At 43.7% G+C, this 22,473-nt stretch overlaps 1 protein-coding gene across 2 annotated transcripts in view; it reads right to left on the bottom strand.

Annotated features, from left to right (window-relative positions):
• Positions 1–22,473, bottom strand: part of PDE4C (phosphodiesterase 4C) — a 322,499-nt gene that overhangs the window by 282,545 nt on the left and 17,481 nt on the right. The window contains exons 2-3 of one of the 2 annotated variants that reach the window (XM_075611050.1): positions 15,158–15,276; positions 6,596–6,660 (exon numbers count right to left, since the gene is read on the bottom strand). In XM_075611050.1, the coding sequence (XP_075467165.1) occupies positions 6,596–6,634 (39 nt within the window). In that variant the 5' untranslated portion in view covers positions 6,635–6,660; positions 15,158–15,276. The remainder of the gene's footprint in view (positions 1–6,595; positions 6,661–15,157; positions 15,277–22,473) is intronic. The other variant, XM_075611049.1, reaches the window with a different exon arrangement.

Genomic DNA, 22,473 nt, shown 5'->3' with positions numbered 1-22,473 from the left:
GTCCACTGTCCCCCCCTCCTGTCCACTGTCCCCCCCTCCTGTCCACTGTCCCCCCCCTCCTGTCCACTGTCCCCCCCCTCCTGTCCACTGTCCCCCGCCCCCCCCCCTCATGTCCACTGCCCCCCCCTCCTGTCCACTGTCCCCATCCCCTCCTGTCCACGTCCCTCCCCCCACCTTTTCCTAGCGGCAAATTTAACTCACGGGCAACGCCGGGTCTCTCAGCTAGTATAATAAATATATATATATATATATATATATATATAGTAAATTTCATTGGATTGTATATTTAAATAATTACACTATATATACACTTATTAGACACTCATAAAATCATTAAATATATCATCACTTCATCTATGATTCATTTATGGTCATAAAATATTTATACATATTTAGTAGTTCATTCCATTGTCCCTCTCTGTCTTGTGCTATCTAATGATATTTGATGGTTCTTGTCTCCTCCCTGTGGATATTTGTAGCCATTAGCCATCTCTTCAGTACACACATGTATTTTGTACTTTTATTTTTATGTTAGGTGTGTACATGTACTTAAAAAAAAAAATAATAAATAATTATATGCGAAGGGTGTGTATATGATAGAACAGTATCGTCTATTCCTTTTTGATTATATATACACTAGCTGATATACCCGGCGTTGCCTGCGATTTAATTTTCCCACTCCCCCCTCTCTCTCTCCCACTTCCCCTCTCTCCCCGCCTCTCTCTTTCTCTCCCCTTCACAGCAAGTCGCCTCCCCCCGTGCACAGCTCTGGTCCCCCCCCCCATTCACAGCTCCCTTCCCCCCCCCCCCAGTTTACAGCTCCGATTCCCCCCAAGTTCCCAGCTCCGGTCCCCCCTGAGTCCCACGGAGCAGCCATCACTCCCTTTCCCCGCGGGAGGGTTGCTCGGCGGCTCTGTGTTGGGGCGGGCGGGCGGGCGGGAGGGTTGCACGGCGCCGGCTCACTGGGGGGGCGGGCAGGGGGGTTTCTCTGCGGCGGCTGCTAAAAGGCCAAAATACAAAGTAGTGTATTCCACACTGGTCCCCCCCTATTCACAGCTCCGTTTCCTGCCCCCCCCCCCTGTTCACATCTCCGATTTCCTTCCCCCCCCCCTTCAGAGCTCGCCGGTGGCGGCTCCCCGGGGGGGTGGCTGGGAGGGTTGTTCGGCGCCAGATTACTGCGGGTGCGGGCAGGTTACTTACCGGGGACGGCGGCTCACTGCGGGTGCGGGAAGGGGGGTTACTTACCGGAGGGCGGCGGTGCACTGCGGAGGGATTTGTCTGCGGAAGCTGACTACGGGTTGTTGGGCGGTGTGTGACATGGGGGGGGAGGGGGCCTGGTTGGTTGGCGGCAGCTCACTCAGTGTGCTTGAAAGCCAATGAGAGCCAAGTCCCGCCTTGCAGTCAGCCAATGAGAGGAAACAAAACCACTAACAAACAGATTTTGACTTAGATAGAGTTGTGTGAAAAAGAAAGTACACCCATTTTGAATTCTATGGTTTTACATATCAGGACATAATAACAATCATCTGTTCCTTAGCAGGTCTAAAAATTAGGTAAATACAACCTCAGATGAACAACACATTACATATTACACCGTGTCATGATTTATTTAACAAAATAAAGCCAAAATGGAGAAGCTGTGTGAGAAAAACTATACACCGTTACTGCTTCCATAGGAATTAAGAAGCAGACAGATGCTGCTAATCATATGCCCTTGATTAATTGATCATCAGCAAGTGTGACCACCTCTATAAAAGCCGAAGTTTTAGCTGTTTGCTGGTCTGGAGCATTCAGGTGTGTGTTAACACAATGCCAAGGAGGAAAGACATCAGCAATGATCTTAGAGAAGCAATTGTTGCTGCCCATCAATCTGGGAAGGGTTATAAGGCCATTTCCAAACAATTTAAAGTCCATCATTCTACAGTGAGAAAGATTATTCAAAAGTGGAAAATATTCAAGACAGTTGCCAATCTTCCCAAGAGTGGACGTCCCAGCAAATTCACCGCAAGCTCAGACCGTGCAATGCTCAGAGAAATTGCAAAAAACCCAAGAGTTACATCTCAGACTCTACAGGCCTCAATTAGCATGTTAAATGTTAAAATTCATGACAGTACAATTAGAAAAAGACTGAACAAGTATGGTTTGATTGGAAGAGTTGCCAGGAGAAAGCCTCCTCTCTCTAAAAAGAACATGGCAGCATGGCTTAGGTTTGCAAAGTTGCATCTGAACAAACCACAATACTTCTGGAACAATGTCCTTTGGACAGACGAGACCAAAGTGAAGATGTTTGGCCATAATGCACAGCACCACGTTTGCCGAAAACCAAACACAGCATATCAGCACAAACACCTCATACCAACTGTCAAGCACGGTGGTGGAGGGGTGATGATTTGGGCTTGTTTTGCAGCCACAAGACCTGGGAACCTTGCAGTCATTGAGTCGACCATGAACTCCTCTGTATACCAAAGTATTCTAGAGTCAAATGTGAGGCCATCTGTCAGACAGCTAAAGGTTGGCCGAAATTGGGTCATGCAACAGGACAATGATCCCAAGCACACCAGCAAATCTACAACAGAATGGCTGGGAAAAAAAAGAATCAAGGTGTTGCAATGGCCCAGTCAAAGTCCAGACCTCAACCTGATTGAAATGCTGTGGCTGGACCTTAAGAAAGCTGTGCATAAAAAAATGCCCACAAACCTCAATGGACTGAAGCAACGTTGTAAAGAAGAGTGGGCCAAAATTCCTCCACAATGATGTGAGAGGCTGATAAAGTCATACAGAAAACAATTACTTCAAGTTATTACTGCTAAAGGTGGTTCTACAAGCTATTGAATCATAAGGTGTACTTAGTTTTTCACACATGGCTTCTCCATTTTGGCTTTATTATTGTTAAATAAATCATGACATGGTGTAATATGTAATGTGTTGTTGTTCATCTGAGGTTGTATTTACCTAATTTTTAGACCTGCTAAGGAACAGATGATTGCTATTATGTCCTGATATGTAAAACCATAGAATTCAAAGAGGGTGTACTTTCTTTTTCACACAACATATATATATACCGTGGTCGACAAATCACCAAAAAATCTACTCGCCAAACAAAAAAATCTACTCGCCACCTAGTACCACACGTGTGCTGCTTGGGCCAATAGGAGCTCGCCACGATGTTAAATCCACTCGCCCGTGGCGTGCAAATGTGTATATATATATATATATATATATATATATATATACACAACTGTATGCATATAGCATATAAGACGCATGTCTTAGGCAGGTCTGCAACTCCGCCTTTCCCCATTATCACCCAGCATACAGCACTTCCACTGCAGCAAGGGATTCTGGGAAATGACATGCAAATGAGCACACAGTGTCACTTTTTGCCTCAAAAACCATTTTTAACATGGTACCCTATAGGCTTAAGCTTGCTGCATGGTCACAGCTTTGAGCACAGCCAGGGTTAAGGTGCATACCCAGAAAACCAGCCACAGACAGCTGTTTCGACCTTGCTGGGTCTCATATATATATATATAAATATATATACACACATGTAGAGGTATCAGTACCGTGTTAGCCGAGCTTGAATAACCAAAAAATAAATAGATGATACCGTTCTGTGGCTAACGAAATGCTTTTATTTGTGCGAGCTTTCGAGATACACTGATCTCTTCTTCCGGAAGAAGAGATCAGTGTATCTCGAAAGCTCGCACAAATAAAAGCATTTCGTTAGCCACAGAACGGTATCATCTATTTATTTTTTGATTTTATATATATATATATATATATATAGTCAGATAAGGCAGTTGGCACTCCAATAGGTGCTGGTAAGCCACAGGTGCACGTCCCATATAGAGAATGTAGTTATACGTTACCGTTCCAAGGATTGGTAAACAAGAGACAGCACTCAATGTTGAAAATCAAAGTGTATTAGTGAAAGCAAAAATACATCCAGAAACCCAACGTTTCTGTCCTACAGAATGGGACCTTCCTCAGGGGAATCCCTAGTCAAGGAGGAATATACCTTTCAAAGTGAAGTACGGTGAACAATGGAGGGCTAAACACACCCATTGTGGAGGGCAGCTGGCCCACAGTACTAATAAAGATGACCCTGTTGAAATATACTCTCGTGTGTAAGTGTGGAGTAATTGCACAGAGAGAAGCACCACAGAGGAGTTCCTCACCAGGACCATCCACAAGCTCAAGCTGGGATCCTGATGAGGTGGAGGCGCTGCACTGGATCTAGGTAGGACTCAAGCACACTACCTCAGCTGCCTGTCTGGGTTGGCAATCCCCACACAACATCATGCGGGAGACTCAGGAGTTCTGTTGCCAACAGGTGCACCACCAGACATCACACTGTAATGGGGACTGGTTAGACCACAGGGGCCAATATGAGATTGGGTGGGTCAGGCTAGTCCAGAAAACCCGTTATATATAAATAAAAGTGACACGAGTAAGATACAATCTGTTCTAGGAAACTATAAAGCAGACATTGTAGGTCGGGAGGTCCTGGGCTCCAAGAAATCTGTCTGCCCGGGGTCAGGAAGATAACATTTTACTAAATGATCTAGCAGCAGAGATACTGCTAACGCTGGGGATACCTCACTGCTACAGAAATTCCGTCTGACATGAGACCTTTATATTAAAATTCCATTCTTTTAAACACCTTCTCCTGCTGTCACCTAATGGTCCCTGTCACAGGCAGAGCCATAAATGACATCACAGGAGGTGACAGCAGAGAGGAGCAGAACTCTGAACATGGCGGCACACAGGGAAACCCTGAAGTCCTTTACTGGGGATGGTATTTCTTCATTTTTGAATTGATAAGTCAATTTTGTGATATATAAAACCGTTATTACTTCACATAAAAACATTTGAATTGACGTTTTTCTTAATTAGGGTGTAGCTGCCTTTAAGTAACCCACTCTGGTGGGTCATGTCAATAAATCACTTCCCAGTTACTGTATGCCATTTCTGGAAAGCGGAGTCTTGTACTGTAGCCTAAACCAGAAAAATAGATCTCTGGAAGGAGCCCTGGTTTAATTATACAAAATTATAACAGCAACTTTGGCCAACTTTTGCAAAAGGAAAGTCAAACACGTGTGCAGGATTAATTCTCTTGGCAAATACATCTACAACTCAGCACTGGCAAATTTCCCTCACCCTAGATTTGTAGGGGCCCTGGACAGTACCCGGAAGGAAAATACAGAAGAATGCAGGATTAATGAATTGGGAAGGAAGAAGAAACAAGTAAGGTCGGACTGGCTTGTGGGCGCCCCAGCATTTACATGTCCAAGATCCCCACCGCGTCTCTGGGTTCGCACAGAGCAGATGCAGGCTACAGCGCAGCCGTGCACGGACCTGTTAGGGGCTTAGAGGTGTGTGGGGTTCAAGGTTGCAGGCTGCACTGCACTGTTATGGAGTGCAGAGGACGGGCAGCTGCAGGGGCATCAGGGCACAACCCAGCAGCACCAGAGGCTCAGGTGGCACACAGACAGGTACAGCCACCCATATCACTCAATCCCCCTGCACGTCACCCACACACGTCAATTACACTCCTCATATCACTCTCTCCCGTCTTACACTATTACCCCCATGTCACCCACTCTGCCTCCTGTGGTGCTCTTACGCCATAAAATATCTCTCAGGACTTGAACCCCTTGCCTAAGTCCGTCGACCCCCCCCCCCCCCCCATCCCCCATTACTATGTATGGTGGCAACTATGCTATTAGATGTGTGGTAAATGAAGTAAGAAAGCTAAACACAAAATTATACTGTTCTGCTATATTTTTTGATGTTGCATGTTATTTTAACACTGAAAAACAGATTATTTTTGGGGCATATAGAAAAATATCAAATAAATAAATACCGATTTGATTAAAAAAAAAATAAACACCAAAAAACGGAATCCCAAAGCATATATGATTTCCCCCCTGTTATACCTCCGCTCTGGACACCCACAATTGTTTTTTCCCCCCATTGGCCATGTGTGTCTATACGTGTACTATGGCCTAATCAATTGCGGCGTTAGCTCCGTAAGGACGCTCTCCCTATGGACACTCTCTGCGAACACTCTCCCTACTGATGCTCTCTGCATATGTCATCAACTGAGACGAGACGCCGTAGACACGCTGCCGGTTGCAGAAGGGCAATATATATATATGAAATATTACTGTGTGCTCATTTGCAGGTCTGCAACCCTGCCTGTCACCATTATCACCCAGCATACAGTGCTTCCACTGCAAGGGATTCTGGGAAATGACATGCCGCTGTTTCGACCTTAATGGGTCTCATCAGTGTGAGATTGGTTATACTGGCTATGCAAAATGAAGCTTGGAATAAGTGGGTAAGTGTGTGAGATAGAGATATAGATATTATATATATATATATATAATATATATATATATATATATATATATATATATATATATATATATATATATATATATATAGCGCCCCCCCTATTCAAAGTCACATTGACAGCCCCCTAAAACCTTATTGCATCACCCTATAAAAACAGCAGTAAAATTCAGTAACATCCTTTTTATTAACTAACGCTTGTGGCAGAAAAGGCGTTACAAGTTATTTCTCCTACCTCCATGGTGAGGAATGACATTGTCCGACTCCTCCTCATCTTGAATCTTTTAATCTACCCTCCCCCTGAAAAAAAGAAGACATTAAGATTACCAAAGGAACAGGATGGTTTATTATTTTGCATGCCACAAGAGGGCAGCACTTAGTGTAGCCAATTACTGACATACTGTAGCTCAGCATTATGTTAAATAGCCTAACAGAGCTTAGTGCTTCTGTGCTATTGTTCTTAAAGTTGGGGACTTTCAACTTTGAGACCACACAGACACACAGACACACACTGAAGTTACTAGTACTACTAGTAAGAGCATCAATAGGAGTAAAACACCTGTAAGTAACCATGTCAAATCTGAAGGGAAGGATTTGCAATCTCAGTGCTAAATATAAATATATATATATTTGCAAAGGAGGTAACATCTAACAATACCCAAATTATTCTATTATTTTTTTGCAAAAATAAATAAAAATATAAAGAGGTACCAGTTGTGACGGTGAAGAGGTTGCCAGGCTCACTAATAAAGGTGAATAAAACCCGTTTGGTTACCTCTGATCCATGTTTTGGGACTCAGGAGTGTCAGCTCTTGGACCCAACTGTTGTGAAAGCATTACCTGTAATTATGTGACTCACCTCTAGGGGTTCCCTGCTTCAGCACAGCCCAGAAAGGTAAATGGTGCAAAGGGAGGTAAAGTATCCCTGTAACTATAAGGGGTCCCCAGGTTAGGGGGAATACCCAGTTACTGTACAAGTGACCCAGAAAGTCTAGTCTTACGTTTATTATTCTATTCCCCATAACCAGAAAGACTTAGGATAATTTTAAAGCATATTTTTTTTATTAGCAAAGTGTATTAAAGCATATGCTTGTGCATTGTAATAAGCTTCTTCTCCTTCACATTCTCCATACTCTTCGTATTCAGAACAAAGCTCTATCCTGGATCTCATCCTACCTCTACCATCGTACTTTCAATGTCTCTTCTGCTAACACCTCCTCCTCCCCTATTGATCTCTCTGTGAGGGTACCCCAGGGCTCTGTCCTGGGACCTCTTCTCTTTTCTGTGTACACACTCTCTCTAGGTCACCTAATAACATCTTTTGGGTTTAAATATCACCTCTATGCTGACGACACACAAATGTACTTTTCAACACCCGACCTTACACCTGCTGTACAAACCAAAGTTTCTGAATTTTTCTCTGCTATATTATCCTGGATGGCCCTCCACCACCTTAAACTCAACATGGCTAAAACAGAGCTCCTCATACTTCCTCCCAAACCTGGCCCTACTACCTCCTTCCACATTACTGTTGGAACTATGATCATTCACCCAGTAGCCCAAGCACGCTGTCTAGGGGTCACACTCGACTCCTCTCTCACATTTGCCCCTCACATTCAAAACATATCTAAAACCTGTTGCTTTTTCCTCCGCAATAGAACAAAGATACCCCCTTTCCTCTGTTGCTCGACTGCTAAAACTCTGACTCAGGCCCTCATTCTCTCCCGTCTTGATTACTGTAACCTCCTGCTGCCCGGCCTTCCTGCCTCTCACCTGTCTCCCCTACAATCTATCCTAAATGCTGCTGCCAGAATCACTCTACTCTTTCCTAGATCTGTCTCAGCATCTCCCCTCATGAAATCCCTCTCCTGGCTTCCGATCAAATCCCGCATCTCACACCCAATTCTCCTCCTCACTTTTAAAGCCTTACACTCTTCTGCCCCTCCTTACATCTCAGCCCTAATTTCTCGTTATGCACCATCCAGACTCTTGCGTTCTTCTCAAGGATGTCTTCTTTCTACCCCCTTTGTATCTAAAGCCCTCTCCCGCCTTAAACCTTTCTCACTGACTGCCCCACATCTCTGGAATGCCCTTCCCCTCAGTAACCGACTAGCACCCTCTCTATACACCTTTAAGACCCACCTTATGACACACTTGCTTAAAGAAGCATATGAATAGCACTGTGGATATTCTGAACACATGATACATAAAGCTTGGCCCCGTTGACGCACTTACCAGAACTCCCTCCTACTGTCTCTGTACGTTCTCCCTACCTACCAATTAGACTGTAAGCTCCTCGGGACAGGGACTCCTCTTCCTTAATGTTACTTTTATGTCTGAAGCACATATTCCCATGATCTGTTATTTATATTATCTGTTATTTATTTGATTACCACGTGTATTACTGCTGTGAAGCGCTATGTACAGTACATTAATGGCGCTACTGTATATAAAGACATATAAAATAAAATACAATAAGCTGGGACTCTCAGAACCAGTGGTCTGAGTGAGCCAGATGGCTACCAGGTTGGTGCCACTCTGTCTGCTCAAAGGCCGGGGCTTGAAAGGCCCAGATGCTGCCAGAGGTGTGAAGAGCATTTGGGCAGGATGGCTAGGTGAAGCACCCACATCCTTAAGATCAAGGAACGCTCATTGCATTTCAATTTGCTTCCCCATACTGTCCGGAGCCTATTACCGCTGGGGTGGGGGGCATGGAGGGAAGCAGGGGCAGAGGTGCCACATTGCACCTGCCCCTGGGTTTATTCAGATTTCTAGGTAACACTGTTTTGTCGCAGATTGGTTACTGAGAATATTCTCACCCTCCTGAAAGGGAGATATAATTCTGTGAATGAAAGCGAGAGGTATTATAACCCCTTGTGCGGCTCAGGTAGTCAGTTATCCAAAGTTTAAAGATTCTCCAGATTCTAAGTTTCCAGCAAGAAAGAGCTGCTTCAGCTAAATCTGCCTGGAATTTTTGTATCCTGTTTTTGCAATTGGTATCAAGGGAAAATCCTTAATTAAGCCCCTGCACATCGGAAAGTTAGGTTGTTATCCCAGTTCCCAAGTAAGTGTGTCTGTTTGCCTGTATTTTGTGTATCCTTGTGTGTATGCCTATTGTAAGGGAATAAACTACAATTTATTTCATTATCTTGTTTTGCTCATTGTATTATCCGGATAAAGTGGGGTAATTGGCCTGGTCTCCCGTGACACCAGTGTTAAAAGGTGAGGACCCCCTACCTACCTAAAATATCACAGAATAAAGAGAAAAGAACACTGCACTTTCAAAGATATAACAAACAAGTTTATATAGGTATCAAAATGTCATTACTGTACATACAAAAAAAAAGTACATTTACAACAGAAAATGACTAAATATCCATATCAAAAAGGACAGAGCCACGCACATACACGGCAGGGAGGCGGTATCTGATGGAGGAGTTGAGACCCCAAAATGTCACCCCAGCGGCCAGCACCCCACTGCCGATGGAATGTTATCCCTCTGTCCTTATTGTGTTTTGTATGTAATCACGATCTCAGTGCTAAGAAGCTTTCGGCTTTAAAATGTAGGTGAAAAGCGGATCTAGAACACAGCCCGGCAGTGAACATTACCATCAGCTAAGTATATCCCTATCCTGCCAGCAGGTGGAGCATATGTTCTTCGTCAGGGGTACTGTGCTCTGTGCTCCCCGGAGCTAGTCATGTACAGAGAACACGGAAATTACCCGGTATCCGGCGCTTTTTAGCTGCAAGAAGACCGTGGGTATGGGCATGGTATGACACACACAGTGTGTTTATTCACCTGGGCATTCTTCTTGTGAGAGATTTGCTTATCTGCAGCATTTAGATTTTGAGGGTATTACTGTGTATTAGTATAGGTGTATTCACACTTATTTGGGGGTGTTTACGATATCCCTAATACACAGAGAGTTGCACTATTGTTGTGTGTTCTGTTTTTCATGCCATTTCCGGTGCATTGCGCTGCCTGACTTCTCTACACGCGTGACCAGAACCTTTAAACCTCCTGAGCTGCTACCGGCACCCCCTCTGGAGGCAAATATCTCGGGGGTCAGGGGGACCCCGGAGCTGAAATTAAGTCGGTTCAGCTCCTGTGACATCCCGCTTCAAACCTATTTTTCTTTTTTTTTTTTTTAACTCGTTCTGCTCCTTTTGAAAAGCAGTAATCCACCCAGATTTAATATTTCAAACACATCTCGGCAACAGAGCATCAGATTAAAAAAAAATAAAAACCGTTTTGGAAAGGGCAAAAAGTTAAAAAAAAAATAAACTAAACCCCCCCCCCAAAAAAAAAAAATAAGTGCAGACTGCTGCTTTAACCTTTTAGTAATTCACTTTAATTTGCTCTCCCTGCAGTCTGTAATTTTCTTTTTTTTTATTAATACTAAAGGTTGATTTTTGTAAATGTGTTATTTGTGTACAGTATATATAATGTATGTGTATATGATACACTCGCACATCGGGTGCACATGCATGGGATGTAACGCAAATGAGCCACAAGTGATATGAATTTCAACCAAGTTCGTAGAATTAAATATTTAAAAAAAAAAAAAACACCACATCATTCACGTCTCAGGTTTGCAACCCTGTCTTTCCCCATTATCTCTTGGCATACAATGCTTCCGCTGCAGCCAGGGATTCTGGGTAATAACATGCAAATGCGCCCAGCGTTTCACCTTTTGCTTCTTGTCCATTTTAAATGTAGCCTTGTGTAAAATTGGTGTACATATCTCTTTCTCATGCTGGCAGTAAACCTGGTAAGTATGCAGGATTGCCAGTAGTCATCATGGAGGTTTTCCCTCACACCCTGGTGAGGTGTCATATGTCCCATAGGAAGTGACAACATGCTGTGTGTCCACGGTTAGTGACATCAGAGATGTGCCTGTTCCTAGGTGATATAAGACACAGCACTGCCTAAAGTTAGTTGAGTTCCTGTTGTTGGGCTGCCTCTGTTCAGTAAGAGGCACATGGAGGTCTGCAACATTGTTGCAGTAGTCTGATGCAGAGCTGTGAGTCTGGCAGCATAAGGTAGAGACAGAGAAGCTGGTGAATCTTCCCTAGGGGAGAGGTGGAAGCAACTCCATTAGAAAAGGAGGAACCTTTCAGAGGGAAGCAGCTGAACAATGGAGGGCTGATTACACCCATTGTGGAGGGCAGCTGGCCCACCGTACTAATAAAGATGATCCTGATTAAAGACACTCTCGTGTGCAAGTGTGGAGTTATTGCACAGAGAGAAGCACCACAGAGGATTTCCTCATCAGAATCATCCCCAAGCGGACGCCGGGATCCTGATGAGGTGGAGGCGCTGCACTGGATATAGGTAGGACTCAGCACACTACCTCAGCTGCCTGTCTGGGTTGGCAAATCCCCACACACCATCATGCGGGAGACTCAGGAGTCCTGTTGCCAACAGGTGCACCACCAGACATCACACTGTAATGGGGACTGGTTAGACCACAGGGGCCAATATGAGATTGGGTGCGTCAGGCCAGTCCAGAAAAACCGTTACATAAAATAAACCCCTATTACCTTATGACTGCCACACAGCTTTTCCAGCACAGCCTACAGTATATACAGTACAAATCTGTGACATGTCCGGATTAAGGGGCGGGCACGTGCCCGGGGCGCCAACCAAAAAAGGGAGAGACGCACTCCAACGCCATCTTTAAAATGTCAGAGTCCTGCGCAGCCTCGTCACTGTTGAATGACATTTAAAGATGGCGCATTGGCGTGGCGTGCACAGGACTCAGAGTTGTGGCGGAAGCAGCAACGAGGGGCAGATCGATGCTGAAAAGTGCCGCAGGTACTGGCAAATACCTGAAAATACCTCGCAGTCCATCCGAGTATAGCGCGGGTCCAGAGTATCCGGAACGAAGTCCCCAGTTATCCTACGGAATCCGTTCTGGAAGTAGCGTTGGATAGTGAAACCGTTGTAAAGTGAGTCCCATGTTAATCAGCGGCGGTGAGCATTGGATAACGCATTCCAGCATCGAAAAACAGCCCATAGGGTTGCATTGTGAAGTGTTGGATATGCCATTCGTTGTAAAGTGAAACGTTGGATAGCGAGGACTACCTGTACACCTCAAGCCCACAATGCAGCATGGATGTCGATTTACTAAACTCCATGGCAGCACTTTACCCTACATTCTACCAGCAAGGAGTTTGCAGGCTCACACTGAATGGGACAGAAGGATACTCAGCCTCATCTACACAACCGGTCTGTATTAATACGGGACTCTATAGCTTTAGAGCAAGCTTATATGAATCATTATAGCAATATCACATGGTCCATCATTGCTTGTCATAGCCCATTCAGGCATTTCCTAGAGATTCTATGAAGTTATCATTTATTAATGTTTAGGATGGCTAATATTACCATCTGCCATGGACAGCATCATATTTGATTCCACCAGGGTTTACTATTTACAGACCTTAATACATCCTGGCAGAACAGTGTAGCACTGAAGATTAAGCAGCAGCCTAGAAACCTTGTCTAGATGTGTACAAATTGCTAGAGCATTTAGAAAGTCAAGTTCTCCCAGTTGCTGAGTCCAGTTCTTCTTGTAGTCTTCACCTCCAATATTAACTCCACAGACACTTCAAATGTGACACTTAAGATGTTACACAGCCAGGCAGTTTCCAATGTATTTTGGTGATATCCATTTTGATGAATCTCTGTTCCTTTGTTTGTAAAATAATGATGACGCCATTATTAGTTCAACAGATAAACATTAGTAGCTGATATACACGAAGTCTGTGTTCCTGACAAAAAACAGTGCATATTTATTTATATAAATAAGACAGTTACATTAAGAGGCATTGACTCTTTCTAATTACATTGGTAAATTGTTTAGTTGTTTTTTTTTTACCCACTACGTTAAACGGCCCATTTTAAAGCAGAAATTACCCTTAAAATAAAGTATATATATATTATTTTTTTTAACCGTATGTGAACTGTGGCACTTTACACTTCCGAGGCCCCCCAATTGCCGAGATATATATATATATATATATATATATATATATATATATATATATATATTTTTTAACTTTAGACAGCCCTTGCACGGAAAGACAAGAGGATGGTGGAGTCACACAATCAAAAGCTGCAATGTACCCCGACACTGGTACAAGCCCTTCTGCAACACTAGATCCCTTACTTCCGAGATCCAAGGCGCCCCCCCTGCCACAATCCCCCCCCTCCTCCACCCCCCCCCCCCGCTCTCTCCCCATGTCGTTCCCAACTATCTACCCGCCCTTCGTCATCCCCTCTCTTTTCACCACTGTAAATGGGAAAAAGGTTTATTGTGTGTCACCAACTGCCTCCCTGTTATATGCTTGTAATGTGTCTCTTTGACATACGGTTCTGCTATGTTATGACTGTTATATTTGTCAATGCATCAAAAGACACCAATAAAGGAAAAATATTTATAAAAAAAAAAGAAAGCTGCAATGTCCTCTCACGATTAAATCACCGCTTTCTATTGGCCAGCAGAGTGAGGTGGACCCTGGAGGCCATATTGTTTCTCCCCCACAATAATTCTTATATGGGGAATTCAAAAAGGAATGTATCTCAGGAACTGAAGGGGTGGAAAATATATATATGTTAAAAAAAAAAAACAATCAGGACGGATTGCGGCTTTCATTATTGCATAAAACGCACACCCTTTTTGTTTATCTGCATTTTATTTGCATGCAAAAAAAAAAAAAATATGCTGATGGCTCTGCATAAAATTAAAATTATTTATAAGTCAGCCGATTTAAAGACTGATGAAATTAATCTTGGGTCATGCTTGTAAGTAACCGTTGCTTCATATGATGTGTTTGGAGCAAAGCTGATCTTGGGCTGGACTTATAGCTTTGTTGTCAACATCATTAATTGCAGGAACTGCCTTCCATCAACTTTTTGCACGGCAACCCAACTTTCAGGCGTCCATCGCAACGAAAAAGTTATTGACCTGGAAATCATTGACAACTGCACAAAGCAAAACTGAAGCTCTCCCGTCTTTACAAAGGGTTATTCATTGCTGAAATGCCAACAGGAGGCCAAATGTTGACCATTAATGAACATGCAGCTCGGCACATTAAAACCCCGCATGGCGGGCCCAGTCTGGCATGTATTCATAAATGTAAACCAAACACAATTGTAATTGTTGGAAGTAGTCATTTGAAAATGTTTTGTTGGTGTTAATAGGGATTTATGGGGTTTCCGAGTTGAATCAATATTGGGCATAAGGCCAGAGGAAATACACAACTCCTTCTCTATCCATCAATCCAAATATTTATCTAATCTATATATATATCTCTATCCATCAATACATATAGATCTCGATCACCTTCACCCAATCCATCTATCTATATATCCTTCCGTACCTCCATATTACACACGGCCATGACTTCTCTAAAGTTCCTGTATTCATTGAGAACAAATGAACTCAGCTGAACTTAGTTTGCACGAGACCCCCCCCCCCCCCTACCAGCGATCCATCTTCCCCCAATACCTCCCCCTGTACTTATCAATCACTCTGTCACTATGTAATAACAGCACAGGCCACTCTCCTCTTATTGAGGTAATTGGAGTCCTTTTGAAAACATACAATTGTATTGTTCCGCAAACTTCCTCCTATCATTTATTTAAGCTGGTGTCAGGCGGTTAAAGCCCCAAGGAACAACGTAAGCATATTCTGAAGTTGCAAAAACAAGCAATTATCACCTGATTTGTCATTCAAGACCAGTTTCATCGTTTCAAGTATATGTAAAGAGGGTTTGTTGCTTAACTTACATTTACTTGCCCTTTTTCGTCTCTGTCATTGGGCCTCACTGATCAGTGGTCCCCTGACCTCCAGGAACCCCCATGTTTCTGGTTGCAGAGCAGGTTTGTCCATCAGTAAGGATACTTGCCTGGTGAAAACAAAATGGCTGCAGGGTCAGGGCTCACTGGTGGCCAGTAGAAAGTTGCAAGACCATTGGGTGATGACTTGGTGACTTTCTATTTGTGACACCGCAGCCAGCGCAAAAAAAATAAATACAAATATCTCGGGAACCAAGGGGTGGCCAGAGGTTAGGGGACCACAGTTCAGTTAACTTTAAAAAAAAAAAAGGGGGGGGGGGGGGGAAATTACCTGCTTTAACACAGACTGATGCATACTAGCGCCGATACACCCACACACCGACACTCTCATAGCACCCACCCAGGAGCGTCGATACACCCACGTACAACACGCTGATACACCCACCCAGGTGCGCCGATACACCCACACACCGACACTCCGATATACCAGCCCAGGCACGCCAATACACCCACACTCCAATACACCTAGGCATGCAATTACATCCACCCAACAAGACACTGATACACCAGCCCAGGCACGCCAATACACGAACACTCCGATACACCCATCCAAGTGCGGCAATACACCCACACACCGACACATCCACACACTGACCCTCTGATACACCCGCCCAGGCGCGCCGATACACACTGACACTCCAATACACCCGCCCAGGTGCGCTGATACATCCACACACCAATACTTTGATACACAATTGCCTTATCTGCTCAGGCAATTTCACACACTTATAACATTGAAAATCTGATAAGATCAGCTACGTGAACTGGAATGAGCTTGAGGGACTCTAATAGCAGGCAGATCTATTTTTACTCTGTGATAATAGAAAGTCGGAGGACTCCCTTTCAGCTGTAATTACCTTAAAAGGACAGGAAGCAATGTAGACACAAAACACAAAAGGTTTCAGCAGTGTTTCTTATTCTGTAGCCCCGGAGAAATCAGACCAGGATTTAGGGGGATCGTCCCACGTAGTGATTAAAAAATAAGCAGCGCAAATCAGCTGCTTCAGAAAGTTTCAATCCCCCTCACATTAACGGTTTTACCCTTTTTGCATCTTGGAAAAATTAAATATGTTTTGCTTTTCTCCGGGGACATGGAATTAAAACATAGCTATTTATGTTTATCCGGGAGCATCATCATAATGAATTTGCAAACCAAGAATAAAACAATGGTTTAAGAGATTTGCCCCAATGTGTAAAAATGTATCAAATAATGCACAGAACCACTACTTTTTATTTATTTTTATTTATTAAGACACTTTGCCCATTGTCTGTCCCTCCTCATTCCTTTTGCATATAAGAGTATTATTGCAAAGAAGGGGGGGGGGGAGGGATAGTGAGTGATCAACTAAATTATACTAATTGTGATGTGGATGAATAATACATATATATCGATAATTATAGGGAACAATAGGTGCGACTGTGAATTGAAGTGAATCAGGGAAACAAAGGAGTACAAAAGTATTTGTGCTCCAAAAAGAAAATTCACTTGTGTGCACACTATGTATGTATAAAATATAACTTTTAATAGGTGTACTTAAAACATATATTACCGTAACACTAAATATAATAAACCTTTAAAAATAAATTAAATGATATGTACACATGCACCAGAGTTAGCCTCACATATATATAAGTAAGTTCCAGTATATAATTATAACTGTAACCTGAGAGGCTAAACATGGTGCAACCAGGCAAGGTGAGTCAGAGTAACCATCAATTGCAATCACCAGCACAGTAAGTATGCAGCCAAGAAACTGTGGCAGAGATGCGGCTACAATATATTAATAGATAATAATAGTGATATCTATAAAGCCAACTCTGCCAATTGAAATGTTGTTATATATTGGCTATGCTCGTGAGAAAGAAATGCCCAACACTTGCATTCAACAGCACAGAAGGTGATTGGTCAGTTGCTACAGCAGGGATACGGCTACAGTGTGTCCATAGACAATAATAGTACCCATAAAGCCAACCCTGCTAGCTACACTGTTTTTATATATTGGCTATGCTGGTGAAAAACTGGTTACTAGCGCACTATATTAAAACAACCCCATAACAGGGGCTGATGACATAATAACGCGTCCAACGCGCGTTTCCGTCCTACTATGGAACTTCGTCAGGGAAAGTTGTCCATAGTAGGAGGGAAACGCGCGTTGGACGCGTGATTATGTCATCAGCCCCTGTTATGGGGTTGTTTTATAGCGCCATCCAGGTACATAGCGCTTAACAATACACGTGACATAATAGTATAACACATAATGGAAATAAGCACTTCAGTAGGAAAAGGAGCCCCTGCCCCGAAGAGCTTACAATCTAAATGCCCATGACTGTGTGTAGTGTTATACAGCACTTCAGACGTAAGGACGCCATAGCCTTGTAATGCACGTGTCTGTATCTCACACTGTTTACCTGTGTGATGCCAGAATAACCTCTGCTTAGAGCAGAGGAAAAATGAACAAAATACCAAAGCTGCTTTTTTTTTTTTTTTGTTTTACAGGCTCCTTCTATCTGGAGCTGAACGTGAGCCAAAATATGTCCATTGAGGCCAGACAAGCCCAGTCTAGTATTACTTAAAAGCCCATTAATCATGGGGCTGTTTATGTTATGGAGCAGTAAGACACAACTGTTTATTATACTGTGGGGCTTATGCAGAGAGGAACGTAAAGTTAAATTTCGCCAGGTTAGAGGCAAAAATTTCCTCATGTAGGCAGTTACTGGCGAGAACTTGGCGGGCCAATTCAAATTCGCCAGACGTGTGGCAAGAAGCGTGATTTCTCCAATGCGGAAACACGCACGATTCCAGTAGCCCCGATGCGCATGAACGCGCCAATCGGAGCTACTAAATGGCGCGTTCAGGGGAAATTTTGCCCGCCAACTAAAGTTGGCAGTATTGTGGCCAGATAACGCGCGCCTCAGAATGGCGTGAAACTCGCCTAATTAGTACTTTCCTGCACACCGCGCTACCGGAGTACCCTGCATAGGACACAATTAAATGCCAAACCTGCGGCGAATTTAAGCCTTTCTGCTCCGTACCTCTCTGCATAAGCCCCTGTATGTGATGTTTTAATTTCATACAAACCTTCACGGGACCCCCTGTGAACGAACACACACACACACACACACACACACAAACACACAAACACTTTGTGGGTATAAAATAGGTACCACTTATTATACGTGCTAGACAGAGGGACTTCCAAGCAAACCCTATGGAAGCACCATAACCATAACAGTATGACGTTTACCGCACACACAAAACGCTCTAAGCAATACAGTAGGTACTCAAAGGAGCCAATAACATCCAGTGTGCCTGTTAAATAGGTACATTTGGAGACTCTCTCTTTCTCTCTCTCGATACTTAGAGCCCATATAATTTGAAGGCAGAACAGAACAACCTGGCCCACCTAGTCAGCCTATTTTCCCATCTGCTCTAAATCCTCAGACCCTGTTTAATCCTTAGCTTTCTTTCATATTTACGATAGCCTTATGTCCAAGGTTTTTTTTTTTTTATAGTTCCCACAATGTATTAGCCCCTACCATCTCTGTTGAGAGAATATTCCACGAATCTACTACATTTTCAGTGCAACAGGACTTCGCCACATTTCCACTGAGCCTCCCACCCTCCAGCATCAGAGAATGACCTCTTGTTCTAGCACCTCTCTTTCTCTGAAACATGCTCCCTCCATATTACTTTGATGGGGAGCAGTTAGAAGAAGAGTTAAGAGGGCGGTTATAGGAGCAGTTAGGGGGCGTCATGAGGAGCACTTATAGGGAGTGGTTACAGGAGCAGTTAGGGGAGCAGTTAGGGGAGGAGTTACAGGGAGCGGTTGTAGGAGCAGTTAGGGGAGGAGTTGTAGGAGCAGTTAGGGGAGGGGTTATAGGGAGCGGTTGTAGGAGCAGTTAGGGGAGGAGTTATAGGGAGCGGTTGTAGGAGCAGTTAGGGGAGGAGTTATAGGGAGCGGTTACAGGAGCAGTTAGGGGAGGCATTACAGGAAGACGCTATAGGAGCAGTTAGGGGAGGAGTTATAGGACACGGTTATGAAAGCAGTTAGGAGACAACCTATACTATTGGTAATGGTTAAAGGAAAAGTAGGTGGAACAGTTATTGGAGGAGGAGCTGGATGTAGGATTACAGTGCACCATAAGCATTATAGATAGCAATGAATTACAGGCCGGTCTGGCAAGGAATAGGTTAACCCCCTTCCCAATAGTTGCACTGGTAGACAAAACAAGTGATAAATGGAACCAGTCACATGATAATAATGGTGACCATGCAAGAAGCAACACGTTGTTCCATTAGGTGTGTGAACAGCAGATGTTCTCTCTGCTTCAGCGGGTCCCATCACTGCTTCAGCGGGTCCCCACACTGCAGACCGATCCCACTGACAGAAGGACATGCAACCCTTTCACCCTTCTCTTAATTCTCCACCATACTGCACTCATACGACTACTCTAGTGCCTTATAATCACTGTACATATAAAGGGTCATCCCTCCCTAGGACCAAAGTGAACTAGTGGATGTGGCACGTACAGCAGGTTACATGTCATTAAAACAAATCAGAGCTGTATAAGTATTTTTAAATCATTTTTACAACCTGGTATACAATGCCTTTCTGGCAGCGAAGGAGTTAAAGTGTATGGACTGGCAAAGCAGCTGTACAGATAGTGGGCATAAGCCAAGTCAATGAGAGGATGCCGTGGGTCCTGGGACCGTTCTCCATGTTCATTGTCTTGACGTTAGTGGCAGCCATTTTTACATCCCAAGGGTGGCAGAAAATCAAGTCTCCCTAGATGCCCATTCGTGGGAGTCCCCAGAGGAAAGGCTGGCTGTTCTGTTGGATCACCGCTTTGTGTCAGTAAAGTTTATGAGCTGAAGAAGAAGCCCTGTGTTGGGAACACTGCCTGGGTTCGAATCCCAGTGTCACCTCTCTTTTTGACCTTAGGTACATCACTATCGCTCAGGCACCAACATTAGATTGTAAGCTCTTCAGGCAGCCTGTGCTTGAAAAAGTCATTGTGCCTGCAAAAGTCTACGTACTGCACAGCGCTGCGCGCGCTGTATGCTATAAAATATGATTATTTTTATATGACAGCATGTTCATTTAAGATGGTTGTGGGAGGAAGCACTTGATCAGCGATAAAGTAAAACGCGTGTCAGCTACCGTAAGTCGGCAAGATAAATATTTGAAGCTGAACTGGTGGTCATGTTTATAGGGAAACTCCGCTTTCATAGTCCATGTAAACCTCATGCAGATAATATTTACAGTACATCTCCCCAGCCATATTTTACACGAGCTCACTTGAAACGGAGTGCGCTTCATCATTTATAGGATGCAGTTAATTAACCCCGCATCTGGCTAGCAATGCATGGGTAAAAAAAAAAAGCAACACCATCTCTAATTTTAACAAGTCTATGATTGCCCACTTGGCAAGGCGACATTTAATTTGACGCAATCCGTGAATTTGTAACAGATTTCGTGACTGCATTAACCCCCTGGATGTAGTCCAGGGGCCCCTTGACATAGCAGCTATGTCCAGTGGTGGGATTCAGCCGCGCGACACGAACGGGAACTTAATTCTCTCACCTGTCTGAGCGGCGGGTGGCATCTACAAGCATGTCCCGGCATCGTTTCCCTGCAAATCTTTTCAATGTGGGCGCGCGTCGTCAAATGGTGCAGCGTTGTCATGCCAACGGGAACGCCACGTGACAGCATCATTTGATGCCCCATTGCTATAGCAATGGGACGCTACGTGACATCACGACATTATGCGGCGTTGCGTTATCATGGCAACGCGGCGCCATCCAGCCATATTGATGCCTGGACATGCTGGTAGACGCCGTCCGCCGCCAGGACAGGTGAAAGTTTCAGGGGGAAGATGCCGGGAGGACGGTAAGAAGCAGTTACTGAACACTTCTGACTCCCACCACTGGCTACGCCATCGGCTATTTGCTAGCTTTCTTGGGCAGATCGCATTCTACGCTGCTGCGGCAAGCTGAACGCGATCTATCCGGATAAGGAATGGTAGACGGGGACTCCTCCTCTTCCGCTCCGTCATCACGGCGGTCACGTGATCGCGCTCGGAACAGTCAAGTGATTGCGAACAGCTGTATAAATATAGGATACTGGAAACCCGGGAGTCAGGGCACAGAATTTGATACATCGCCGAAAGGGACCAGTCCCTTGTGGGACCAAAATGTACTAATGCCAGTGACATTTTTTAGGGGTCAAATCTAAGCAATTGGAGCCTTTTCTTAACCCAAATCTGACATCCATAAGGATTTCAAATCATTTTTTTAAAGCAGGATTTCCCACCCTATCCGCTCCAGGGCCTGAGAAACTAATACAAGGAAGCAGCCCTGCAACTTTCTTGTAAAAACAAATCAAAATCCGATATGAGTTGTTTTTCTTTTTAAATAAATCGGTTCTGTCATGTTAGATAATACTTACTGCATTCAATTTTGAAAAAAAAATATTAAAAATCAACTCAATGCAGCAGTTCAAGCTGCTGTTTTTTTATTATTATTTATTTATTTTCCCCTTTAATATGTGCATCAATACAATCCACAGACTGAATAAGTAATTGGCTAATTTGCCTATCGATCCGTTCTCCTGTGATCGATCGGCGAAGATTCGGCTCAGGGGTTCACTAAATGGCTGCAAAGGATCTGTGACTTTGTAAATGGTTGCTATAGAAACAAAAAAGGCTAGTTACATTATAATACATTAAAAATGTTAGAGTTGTTTTTTTTTTTTTTTTTTTTTTTTTTTTAAATGCAACAGGTATTTTTTTCTCATAGTACAGACTTGATTTATTAAAATAAAACACGTGTAGTATATTGCTTGGTGTGCAGCTTTAAAGCCATTTTTTAATGAGTTGTAGCGTACGAAGCATCCTTTTCTTTGATTGCTATAGCAGGCTCTGGCACACCTCTTTTAAAGCTTAGCAGCGCAAAGGTTTTGGCAACAAACTGTCACAAACAGGAAAGTGTTGCAGTGTTCCCAGCAGGAGACTGTGGCCGCTTTGAAAGCTGTAACAAGAGCCAATGTTTCCCTTTGCAAAATAAGGTTACACTGTCGTTGTTGCGTTCCACTGACATCAGGATTTATTCAAAGGTAAACCCAAGGAACAGGATATTTGCTGATCGATCACAGGAGAACAGATCGATCGGCAGCTTAGGTAATTCTTTTTATTTTTAAATTTTTTAAAAGGTATTAAAATGCTGCATAAATTAAAGCAAAACAAAA

Source organism: Ascaphus truei, chromosome 8, assembly GCF_040206685.1.
Source record: "Ascaphus truei isolate aAscTru1 chromosome 8, aAscTru1.hap1, whole genome shotgun sequence".
Classification (NCBI taxonomy): Eukaryota; Metazoa; Chordata; class Amphibia; order Anura; family Ascaphidae; genus Ascaphus; species Ascaphus truei.
Note: the sequence above shows the minus strand (reverse complement) of the source record. Positions and strands in the feature narration are given on the sequence as shown.